General features: G+C 41.1%; 2 protein-coding genes across 3 annotated transcripts; one reads left to right on the forward strand and one right to left on the reverse strand.

Moving 5' to 3' along the window:
* Positions 1–2,732: 2,732 nt before the first annotated feature.
* Positions 2,733–4,749, reverse strand: ndufaf8 (NADH:ubiquinone oxidoreductase complex assembly factor 8). The gene is made up of 3 exons (XM_084740072.1): positions 4,547–4,749; positions 3,112–3,222; positions 2,733–3,023 (listed from the first exon to the last, which is right to left on the reverse strand). The coding sequence occupies exons 1-3, from the start codon at positions 4,625–4,627 to the stop codon at positions 3,003–3,005; spliced, it is 213 nt and encodes a 70-aa protein (XP_084596198.1). The 5' UTR covers positions 4,628–4,749; the 3' UTR covers positions 2,733–3,002.
* Positions 4,750–4,944: 195 nt separating this feature from the next.
* Positions 4,945–10,323, forward strand: tepsin (TEPSIN adaptor related protein complex 4 accessory protein). Of its 2 annotated transcripts, XM_084741660.1 has the most exons (13): positions 4,945–5,086; positions 5,541–5,613; positions 6,061–6,152; positions 6,254–6,347; positions 6,448–6,515; positions 6,601–6,682; positions 7,633–7,704; positions 7,905–8,096; positions 8,210–8,396; positions 8,490–8,603; positions 8,785–8,863; positions 8,958–9,092; positions 9,198–10,323. In XM_084741660.1, exons 1-13 carry the CDS (start codon positions 5,048–5,050, stop codon positions 9,846–9,848), a joined length of 1,878 nt encoding a protein of 625 aa, XP_084597786.1. In that variant the 5' UTR covers positions 4,945–5,047; the 3' UTR covers positions 9,849–10,323. The 2 variants fall into 2 exon arrangements, with proteins under 2 accessions (XP_084597786.1, XP_084597785.1); XM_084741659.1 differs by having other exon boundaries at positions 8,210–8,603.
* Positions 10,324–11,698: the final 1,375 nt, after the last annotated feature.

An 11,698-nucleotide genomic window follows, 5' to 3' on the forward strand; every position in this document is an offset into this window, starting at 1 on the left:
TGTATATAAACCTATGCAAATACCAGTCTGTGGATTGTATAGACAGGGTGAATATATTCCAGGGCAGAGGTTGCGTTACACTTTTTCGTTGTCTGTCATTTTGACTGACAGGGTCATAAAAACCCCGTCATAATCTATTTTTACCCGTCACTTTAACTTTTAAAATGATAATAACTACATATTCAATAGCATTTACTTTTCATTCATTTTTAATTAATATTCAGTCCGAACAAGCTGAACAGAGAATCCACACCGTACCTCTTTTATCAACACCATCATCTTTATTGGGCTTTTTGAAGAAACTTCAGCTGCTGACACTCAGCTGCCGTGACACTAGGTGCGTTCGAGATGAGCCAGGCCTGCGCAGAATTGATCAGCGGTGATCGCCGCATAGTGCATGCCGGTTAGATTTGTGTCCCGACTTGCACTGATGTCATGCACATGTGGGCAATGATAACCTCACGAGATCGAGGCGGCCGCAGTTTGTAGAGCCAGATGCCGCAGCTGCCCTCCACCAACTGCAAACGCCTGGCTGTCACCTGATTGACAAGCTGACAGGCTCTGATTGGCTCCTAATTTTGACAACAAACACCACGTGTTGTATAAAATACAAATTTTCTGTGTAATTGTAATATTTAATGCTGGACATATGGGTCTTCTCAACCATCAACGTCAACGACGGAAAATATTCGGTTAACGCGACCCCTGTTCCAGGGATAGTTCAGATTATTTGAAGTGGAGTTTTGTGAGATACTTGTTGATAGTCACTGTATTAGTTACAGTAGATGCGGTTGGCATGTGCCCAGTTTGGAGAAGCAGAGACGGAACAAGCAGGGAGGCTAAGCAATGAATTAAGGGTCAACAACAAAAGATATTTTAGCCCCTTAAAAAAGGGCCTCTAAAAAAAATCAGGATCAGTTCAAGTGTAGGGTATATTAAAAATATTTTTGACCTCTTAACTTTGTCATCAGGCAGTTTTATCTGACAGGAAAGTGCTGTTATACAAGCCAAATATCGCTCTCTCCAAACTAACCAAACTCCATAGGTGATATCGGTAATTTTACCTGGCAGAACACAGGAGTTGTTGGTCTACAGCTGCTTTGATCTGTTAGATCGTTTGTGTAATTGTATGACTTCAGTGTTTTAAAAGGATAATTCAGGTTCACCAAAGTCACACAATAACAGACACAGACTAACAGCTTGAGGCAGCGGTAAACCAGCAACTCCTGTGCCTGGTAAAATTACTGATTTTATCTATGGCGTTTTGCTGGTTTGTAGAGAGCGATATTGGCCTGTATAATGGCTGTTTCCTGTCAGAAAATGCTGTCTGATGGTGAAGCGGTGAAGATGTTCTAAATATAGTGTACACTTAAACTGGGGTTATGCTGACCTGCAGCTAAAACAGTGACCATCCGTAAGTACCTCATACAACTACACTTAAAATAATCCAGACTTTCCCCTTAATGTTTGTATTTGAGTCTCCTTAGTTACTTGTCATTCCCCAACTTTGTCTCTGTAGGATCTGTGTGTTATTGTCTCTTGTGCTGATTTTGTGTAAAAAGTTCTACTCTGTTGTTACTTTGAGATGTAAATATTGTAAATGTGCTGTGTGTGCTAATTGTTAAACCTTTTTTTTGATCTTATATTTAACATATGTTGGATGTAATGTGTGTTTTCAGGTGCCCTGATAAGTGTTGTTACACTATACTTTCACATGAAAGTAACTGAATACAACCTCATGCTGGAGCTACGAGGTATATAGTGTAGCCTTACTGTTTGATAAACTGTGGACAATGAAGCAGCTTGATCCATCTGGATCCATGATTCTAGTTACTAATCATTCCATCTTCAAGATCTCTTGCTTGTTGATTTATCAGTGCCTTCTTCCAACCCACATGCTGCAGCAGTGACAGTTAATCACAGCAAAAATGTGGCCGTTTTTCTCACTTTGTGGTCTTTTTGTTTCCACTGGAGCTCTTACTGTAAACAGTACAGTAATGTTGAGAAAATAAGATCCGTACATTGTGTTATGGATATTAAAAAGACAATGTTTGGTAGTGTTTCTTAGTAATCCAACTTTTCTGAAAATTCTTCCATCAGTTAGCACTTCAACACATGCTGGACCTTTGCTTTGTACAAGAGGCTATTTTTATGACTATTTTTCTATGTGCATTGTATTTCTGTACATTTTGCTGATAAGAATAAATCAAAACATCTCTATGACGCCCGGTGCTGTTGGCCTGTTTTTGGACAAGAAAGACAGACAGTGTAGGCAATGTTTTATTCACCTTTGTACATTTTCCACCTCTGTATATACACAGATATATCAGTCTGATGGACCAGTAGTATTGCTGGGTGTCGGTACCTGGTACCTTTAAGTTATTGACAGAAATGACCCAATACCAAGTAGTATTGAAATTCTTCCAAACAATACCTGCATTCAATCATTTTTGTACCCCCCCAAAAAAAAACTATTTGTATGGTTTTGCTTGCAGCCAGTCATAACAAGCATTTCCGATATCATGTGATGTGACTGGGCCACTACAGCAGCAGCCATGATCCATACAGTCTGTGGTATGGTGAGGTTGGACACAGTGTATTTCACAGAGCTGGCAGTGCAGCATGCTGGGATGCCACCAAAATGCTCCAAAGAATGGCTATACTAAAGACATAAAAGTAAATGAATAAAATGTGGAGGGATTATTTCAGGAATGCATCACATGATGGGAATCAAATGAAGGGTACTGGTATTGTAATATTTTAAATTAAGCCCAGCCCTTCGTAGTGCTACATGGCTCCATTTCAACAGTGTCGCAAAAAAGACAACACATACAGGTAATTTACAGAGCCGAGTAAAGGGAGTGCTATGTTATCATCAAGATAAAATGCTTCCAGCACCATTAGTCATCACTTGAACCTTCATGTCTTCTCCAACAGCACTGAGCAGTTGATGTGACAGTCCACTGACTTTGACCCTTTAACAAAGCCAGATCAGTTTCCATTCATTTGGCTTTTTTCTTGGCCTGTAATAAAGAATGACAACATTTTAATGATGACCAACTGTCAGCGTAACATAAGACCAGCAGGAGGTTTAATCAAAGTACCACTTACTGCAGTCACAAAGCAGGTCTTCAGTGCTTCAAATTCCTTAGCACACAGGTCCTTCTTCAGCTCCTGTCTGCCTGTTGTGGTTGCTGCCACACACTTCCCATACGCTGCTGCCTGCGTCACACAGAGGTGGACATTACATAAGGGAAAGAAACAGTAAGTAAAAGTCCTTTTTTAGTACATTAAAGTACACAGTAGTATAATTTTATTCATTGTTGCTATTACTCTTATTATTTGTTATTTTCTTTTCATGTTGCTTTACACATCTGTATTCATACTAATCTTTTTTTTTCCATCTTGCTCATACCATTTGTGTCTGCAGTGAGAGGCAACTACATTTTAAAGTATAATCCTGTATTGAGTACTAATGGTTAAGTTCAACCTACTCCCCTAAAGCCAAGCTCCAGCCTAAATATATGAATCAATATTGAATCTAATTTAAAACACGCAAATAATCAAGTGCTTTATATTTTAATAACAGGCATGTGTCGTGACAAAAAGTCCTCAGAAGATGGGCCAGTAAGGTCTGGACTCAGTGCCACAACACCTTATCAATCTTATTAAAAAAACACAGTTATCACTCTTATTTTAAAAGTTCAGACCATCATTAAAGGAAGAATCTGGAAGAATCATGTTACTTCCCTTAGGTTCGTGTGGTTTAATCACATTTAATTAAAAAAAAAAAAAAAGAAAAGAAAAAGGAAAAGGACAGCTGGCCTGACAACTGGCTTGTGGTGTAAACAGGTCCTGGGAAAGTACCAAAAGTATCAAGATAAGGATGATGATAATGATGCCAAGTAAAGCACTACAACTGTAGCAATACAATGTAGTAATACTGGATGAACATTATGATGAGAAAATATGCCACTACACATGTTCTGATAACCTGTGGTGCAGCACTGCTACAAATTAGGTGGATGTTGACATTCAAAGGCTGTTAAAATGGAAAATGGATTGGATTAAAAGGTCTATTTCTGCATCGACATTAATAAGTAAAATTTGTACGTCGTAAGGTGTTTTTATGTCTTAAAGGACTTGTGTAGGATTCAGTGGCATCCAGCGGTAAGGGTGCAAGATTGCAAACACCTCGATTCACTCTCCCCCTTTCAAGTTTATAGGAAAAACTACTGTTACTGTGAAAAAAGCAAAAGACTGTCTGGAGCCAGTGTTGGGTTTGTCCCTTCTGGGCTACTTTAGGAACAGCCCTCTAGAGAGCTTATTCTAATGGAACAAAAACACAGAATTTTATTTTTATTTTTAATATGATTATACACTAATGAAAACACACTGACTATGAATATTATGTTCCATTTCAGCCATATATTGCCAGTAAATCCTACACACTGGACCTTTACTAGCTAAGACGGCAAACTGAAGTTGTAGTCATAAGTTAGCTTAGCACAGCACAACATTCATTGCTAACAACGTCAGTTCTTACCTCTCCTGAACACTGTGCAAAAAGTTCGGGGAAAAGTCTCATTTTCTCTCGACTGCGACTCCAGACATTTGACGCAGACATGGCTGCTGTTCAGGCGGGAACAGAGGTCCAACTGACAAGCGCGAGGAAGATGAATTTATAATTCAGAAACAGACGCTGCTTCACAGTTTTAAATGCTTTCAAAGCGTTTTAACAAACAGACATCATCCATACACTTGTGTAAGCCATGGAGGGCGCCATATTGTTGACCCTGTCATCAAGGAAACACACGGCAGAATATTCGGTTATGTGATTCGCTAATCCATCTGTCAATCTTAGCGCCAGCTCTAGCTTTCCTGAATCTGATTTGCTGTTATTCGACCCCTGGCGTAACCGGAACGCCAATAGACTTTAACATTCCTACTTGCTGTTCCGTGATTGGCTAGCTGTCACCTCCAGCCCCGCCTTCCCCTCGTAGCCCTAGGAGGAAGATGAGTAACCCGCAGCCAGGATTGCTAAATCATGGCAACATTTATGGAACGGTTAGCCTTTCTTCAGAAAGTAAGTGCTGTTTCCGGTCATTATTAGCTAGATGTGAGAAAACATTAACTGCTGAACGGAGCGTGACGAACCTATGTTAATGAGTCTGAATCTGTTAAGTTGTGCCATCACTAGCATGCTAGTAGCCTGCTAGCTAACAGCAAGAAGGAACAAATTTAGTTATTGCATTTCATGCCACGTTTCAGTTGAACTGCAAGATTGTTTTATGAAGTTTAAAAGCAGCAGACAGGCATATAATACTGGTATAAGTGCTTGTTTGGCTGACACTAACCCGTTACTCAGACCCTAATGTCATGCCAAGTTTGTGTCCATGTCAGTTATGTGTAAAGTACACGGGTAGGGTTATAATCAAAGGTTTGTGGGCAATGCAGTTGTCATTGGGTACAACACACACACTTTGAACTTATGATTTAGAATAACTCTGTTTTAACATGATCTTTTCCACCACTGCAAGGTCCCGACTCTGATGAAGGCTACAGCAGATGATGAAAACCCTTGTCCTGGCTATCTGTTCCAAGAGATTGGTAGTATCCTTTGACAGCTTATGTTGTGGTTGAGATCAGGGTCGGGAAAGGGATAGCAAACTATTTAATCACAAACACACACATAACAATATCTGTTTGGAAAAGCCCCCAAATGAAAATATTTTAACTAAAGACATTACACATTATTTTGGCACGTGAGTAAAGCATTAAAGAAATACCTGAAGGTGACATTATCTGTCCCTCACACAGTCAAACATGAGTTACTATTACCAAACAAAACAGACTTCAACAAAAACAGCCGTACTACTTTCCATCTGTGGCAACCCTACACATGCAGTTACCAGGAAAAAAGCCATTGTTGTGAGTGGCTGGGACCAATTGAGGCTGCCCACTGCAGGGACAGAGTGAAGACTCACTTTGTCCAGATCAGAAATACTGTGTCTACTACTGTATGCTATGCTAAGATCCTTAACCATCTTCACACTGTAGAAATCTCCCATGAGTCTTCAGGTTGTGGTCAGTGTTTGTTGGAGTACCTCCTGGAGAGACTGCAGGTGGAGTCCTGTCACGTCAAACTCAAGGTGAGAACGACGCTTTTATTAAAGTTTTAAATCTTGGTCATTTTCCTCGCCTTCCTATCTGTGAGTAACTCATGGTTCGGTCCATGCCTCTGGTGTTTCAGGTGCTGAAGATCTTTGTCCATCTTTGTGGCCATGGCTCAAACCATTTCCTCACAGAACTTCGAAGGAACTCCACCTTCATCCAGCAAGCGTCAGGTCAGACATTTTGCATTTAGCTCCATTGAACTCTTTCATCACCCTGTGGCTGCACGATCACCTCGATGTTCACTTGCTGTTGGGTGTTTTGCTTTTTAAGTTTATAGCGGTCCTCCTGATCCTATCCATGGCACAGCATTGTACCAGAAAGTGAGAAATACAGCACAGGTGAGACAGAAGTTGTATTCACTCATATCAGTTATATAATTTGTAGCTGCAGGGAAATCACACTCAAATTTGTTTCTGTTTGCAGGAGGTGGCCAGGTTGCTTTTCACAGATACAATTTCCACCAAAAGCGGCATCTCCCCGCTCAACCTAGCCCCCCCAACAATGGGTGAGTAACAAGGGTAATTCACTGTCATGTAACATTAGGGTAACAGCAGACTTGAAAATAAATCACAATTGTCAGAACTCATTCCTGCCGTAATGTGTGATAACACTGTACATCATCTGAATATATTAGATAGAGCATGAGTGTCTATGAGGAGCCTAAAGGAATAGTTTGGATTATTTGAAGTGCGGTTGTATTAGCTATAGTAGATGTGTGTTAACATGCCCCAAGTTAGGAGAAGCTGAGAGGGGCACCAGCAGGGAAGCTAAACGATGTACTGCTGTGAACATTGTCAGTAACAAGGGGATTTTAGCCACTTAAAAAAAACATTCACCTAGAAAATTCAAAATCAATTTAAATGTAAACTATATTTAGCTTTTTTTGTTGTTGTTTTTGCTTTACTTTGTGGTAAAACATCCTTTTCTGACAGGAAACCAACGTAATCTAATCCAAACATCACTGTCCACACTAACCAAACTCCACAGGCAAAATCAGTCATTTTAACTTACACAGCGGTTTACCGCTGCCTCAATCTGTTAGTTTGTGTTATTATGTGACTTTGGTGAATCCGAACTGTAATTTTAAAACGCCAAAGTCACACAATGACACAAACAAACCAACCGATCAAGGCAGCAGTGGTAGACCAGCAGCTTCCATGTTCCACATGGTAAAATGACTGATTTTGCCTGTGGAATTGGTTGGTTTGGAGTGACTAAAATGCTCTTTGCTGCTGACTTTATCAATATGTTGCCTGGCTTCCATGCTGGAATACCACTGGAATACTCCTATCTGCCTCTCCTGGGGGTGTGCCGACTGATAAGTACCTCATACAACCCCACTTCAAATTATCTGAACTATCCATTTAATTAATTTTAATGAGTTACATAAGGTTCCTTCTATTTTGTGAACTTAAAGCCTTGAGCACAATAGGTCTTCTGTGTCTTTCTGTCTAGGTATGGGCTCAGGAACCTCCCACAGGTCAGGAATGCAGGGCTTTGGATACAGCCCAGGGAAGCAAGGGGCAGGTGAGCGACACACCATCTCTCTCTCCCTCTCTCTCTCTCTCTCTCTCACACACACACACACACACACACACACACACACACACACACACACACACACACACACACACACACACACACAGCTCTCAAAAACAAATCCAATCAAGCTCATCTTCTCTATTTATTTCTGTACCTTTTGTCTGTCTGTACCTGCGGCCTCCCAGGAGGCAGTGACTCACTGCTGGATAAGATCCAGAAAGCTGCAGAGGTAGTGGCCAGTGCTGTACTTCCCCCAACCGAGCACCAGGGCATCCGTCTCCATGACAACCATTACAGGGCCGTAGTTGCGCCCTCTGCACCCATAGAGGTGGCCGTGCCTGCATGTGCTTATAACCTACCTGCTCGCAGACCCAAAGGTGAGAGGTGGAAACTAAATAGACGGCTTCAATCTAGATGCAGAGTCGGAAGTGTGTCAAGACTTGGATCAGATTTGATAAAAACTTTTGGGACTACCATGTTTTCACCACAGCATTGACCCAGAGGTGCCCAGGGCAGGTAGGAGGCGGCTGGGAGGAGACTGACAGCGGCAACAGCTCCTCTCACAACTCCTCTCAGGACATCGCCGCTAACAGCAGGGCCTCTGTGGGAAGCAAGTCAGCTGGTACCGGGAGCCAATCAGGGGCCAGTAGAGAGAGCAGCGGGGACCTATCAGAACGGTGCGTGGCAGTGTCATCAAAAAATAAACCGCACTTGTTCTCACTTTCTCCACATCATTGTCATTTCTGTCTCAAACACTGTCTGGTGTCCAGGGTGGAAGCGTTGCAGTTGGGGGACTGTGGCCAGGAGATGGCGCTCATCAGCAGACTGACTGAAGGATCCAGAGTTTTCCTGTCCAGAGAGGAGAGCCAGCACTTCATCAAAGAGTCAGTCCATCTCATTTCAGACTGAGAATACAAATTCCCACTTTATGAACATAAGTGCAACATTATATTTTGACGCTCTGCACCAGAATGAATTTTTCAAAGAACATGCTGGCTCTGTTCATTTTTTTTTGTAATTGTTGGGACTGGTGTGGCCTGATTTCTGTCTTGTTTAATCTGTCAGGTGCTCCATTCTCAACTGTGAGGTTGTGCTGGAGTTGCTCTCAAGCAAGCTTCAAGATCCCTCAAACACTGTTAAGATGGTAACAATGTTTATGAGTTTACTAAGATCCATGTTTTCTTCACGATACTGCGCAGTCCTAACATACACGTCTTTGTTTTCCTCCAATCCTGTAGCGGGCACTGTGTGCTGTATCCTGCCTCCTGACCTCTGACCTCCTCTCTCTGGAGCAAATGTTTGGAGCTACACAACGAAGGCTCCGCCAGCTGAGTGAGGGGGCTCCAGGACCTGTGGCCAACAAAGCCACCAAGGTGAGAGTCATCAAGAGAACGCCACACATGCCGTAGACTGATAGGACAGGAATAGATAATCCTCAAAATGAGGGTGTATGTTTTGTTCTTATCTCCTCTCACCAGATCATGCGACAGTTTGAGGCTCTGATGGGTGGATCTGCTCATGCTCCCAGGCAGGAGGCAGTGAACAGCAGCCATCAGCCATCAACAACTAATCAGCTTTCAACATCTACATACTCGGACCCTTTACTACCCAGCCACTCTGCCGACAACGCCAACTTAAACCATTATCAGCTTGACATCTCACCTGCAGGGGTCAACCAACCACCAAATCACCCATCATCCCTTTCTAGTCTGGACCAGAGAGACTCCTCTTCAGGGGAGCTGCTGAATGACGGCGATGAGGAGAAACTTTCTCCCATTCAGCAGGAGTCGGTACAGAACCAGGCAGACTCGGCCAGGACTGCTCAGGCCGAACTGGTCACTGAAGAATCAGATCTCAACACAGACAGGTGCTCCTCCCCTCCAGCTGAGCTCCAGCCCTGTCTGAGCAGACTGTCTCTGTTCAGTGGTATGCAGCTGGTGACCAAAGGGAAACCCTTGTGTGAAAGAGAGACGCCCCAGACAGAGACAGTTGACAACGTAAGGGAGATGCCAGCTGTGCATAACAGTATAAGCATCGGTGAAACCGGTGACGATCCCCCTTCAATTTGCAATTCGGCTGCATCTGATAGCAGCCAGCCAGTATCGGCCTTTTCATTTGTCAGCTTTTGACCACATTTTACAGCTGGAACTGTTACCCTCAAACCAATGATGTCATCATGTATATCCTTTCAGAAATTTATTTAATTTTATAAACAAATATCAGATCTGTAAGGTTATAACTACAGTATATGTAGACTGCAGATTCACATCATGTTGGAGTTTTTTCTTCGTATGTATGGTGCCTCCTTGTAATTTATATTTAATGAGCAAATTGGACTGAGTTACACCAACAACAAAAAACTGAATTGAATCTGAGATGACTTATAATCAGATTTTAGCAAAACTAGTTTTAAAATTTGTAAATCCAGAAATTAAGCAGAGCTCTGTTGCACAGTTAAAAATCTCATCTTAGAAAATCTAAATTTAGTGATAAACTGAAATTAAATAGAATTCAATCAGTATGATGATGCTTGCTTACTCAAATTAAAATAAATGAATAACAAATTTAAGTGATGTTGGGACCTAGTAACTAAAATAGCAGGAAAACCACTTTTATTTTCTTAACAGTATGGTGTATTCTTGTTAGCTATCTTAACAGTTAACAAAATGTTGCATTGGTTGTGTCCAAAATCACTCACTATCCAGGGATTTCAATGGTAGTGAGCTCACTTTATAATGAAGAAGATGCGCTTTTGGACACTTCTGTCTGTGCCGTTAATTTTGTCAGTGCCGTTTTCCGTTCAGCATAATGCATGATGGTATAAAGTTCTCGGTTGCTCACCATTAGTTGTACACTACTTTACACAATGAATAGTGCAATACTTTGAGTCCACTTTATATGGTGTAATACTTCTCACTATATATTCAACACTACAAAATGGCAGACTCACTATGTCGTGGACTGAGTAGTGAGTGATTTCGGACACAGCCGCTGTTTGCTAGCCAGCTTTAAAGTTAAAATGTTGAATTGTTTGCTGGCTACCTAAAAAGTTAACAAAATCTTACATTGTTTGCTGGTTAGCAAAAAGTTAGTTAATGGCCTAGCTAGTTTACTTGTGATGGCTCAGTAGAGAAGCTCTGATTTTTCCTTCTTTTGAAAAAAACTTGTCTGAATTATCAGCTGGAGTGAAAGATTGGATTGAGTTTGTCACTTAACTTTCTTTGAGGAACTTGATCATTTATCTCAATCCATCTCAAAAAGGCAGCCATCTAAAAAGTTAAACTAAACTGAGGTTTAAAGAGAGGTTTTAATTTTAAAACAGTTTTAATAATTTCATGCAACATAATCTTAAAGTTAAACCATAACTTAATCTGATTTAAAAATTAATTCTTGTTGGTGCAACCCAGCCTTAGAACAACTAACTAGATTATGGATGAGTGCAACACTGTTAGTACAAGAAACTCCTCAACTGTCATGAGTGAGAACTGGTTCTTAAAGTTGTGTTGCTGTTTGTTGGCTGAGGTCTCATTTCTCAACAGTATTTTACCAAGAATGGTTGTGTTGAATTACAGGATATTATTATCGACAGTTGCTTTATCTCAGGATTCTTTTTAGAGAACTGAAACAACTCTTATGCCTCTGCAGCACGCCCTAAACCTCTGAGGGGAGAATCCCTTCAATTTGTAATTTGCACTACAATTGCTTTTCTTATGAACTCATAAACCTACAAAGGAGAGTAGTCTTCCATATTTTTTGGTACTAAGCTATTATGTCGATGTAAATGTTTTCTGAGTATTAGTTTACGAATTATTTATTATGTCCATCCTGCGTTGATGAAAACATACCTGTGAGAGTGGCTGTAGAGTGCATGTCTCTGATTAAAAAACTAACGGAGGAATTCATTATTGAGATGTTCTGTGTGCATAATCAATGTGTGGAATTACGTGTGATAAAATATCTGCCATTTCTTGAATGGTTG

This window comes from Lutjanus erythropterus, chromosome 17 (assembly GCF_056507025.1).
Source record: "Lutjanus erythropterus isolate fLutEry1 chromosome 17, fLutEry1.hap2, whole genome shotgun sequence".
Lineage (NCBI taxonomy): Eukaryota > Metazoa > Chordata > Actinopteri > Lutjaniformes > Lutjanidae > Lutjanus > Lutjanus erythropterus.

Coding starts and splice junctions, on each gene's coding strand:
- ndufaf8 (XM_084740072.1), bottom strand. CDS start 4,627: ATGTCTGCGTCAAATGTCTGGAGTCGCAGTCGAGAGAAAATGAGACTT. Junction 3,223..4,546: donor TTGCACAGTGTTCAGGAGAG/GTAAGAACTGAC, acceptor TGTGTGACGCAG/GCAGCAGCGTATGGGAAGTG. Junction 3,024..3,111: donor AGACCTGCTTTGTGACTGCA/GTAAGTGGTACT, acceptor TCTTTATTACAG/GCCAAGAAAAAAGCCAAATG.
- tepsin (XM_084741659.1), top strand. CDS start 5,048: ATGGCAACATTTATGGAACGGTTAGCCTTTCTTCAGAAA. Junction 6,683..7,632: donor CCTAGCCCCCCCAACAATGG/GTGAGTAACAAG, acceptor CTTTCTGTCTAG/GTATGGGCTCAGGAACCTCC. Junction 8,864..8,957: donor CCTCAAACACTGTTAAGATG/GTAACAATGTTT, acceptor CCAATCCTGTAG/CGGGCACTGTGTGCTGTATC.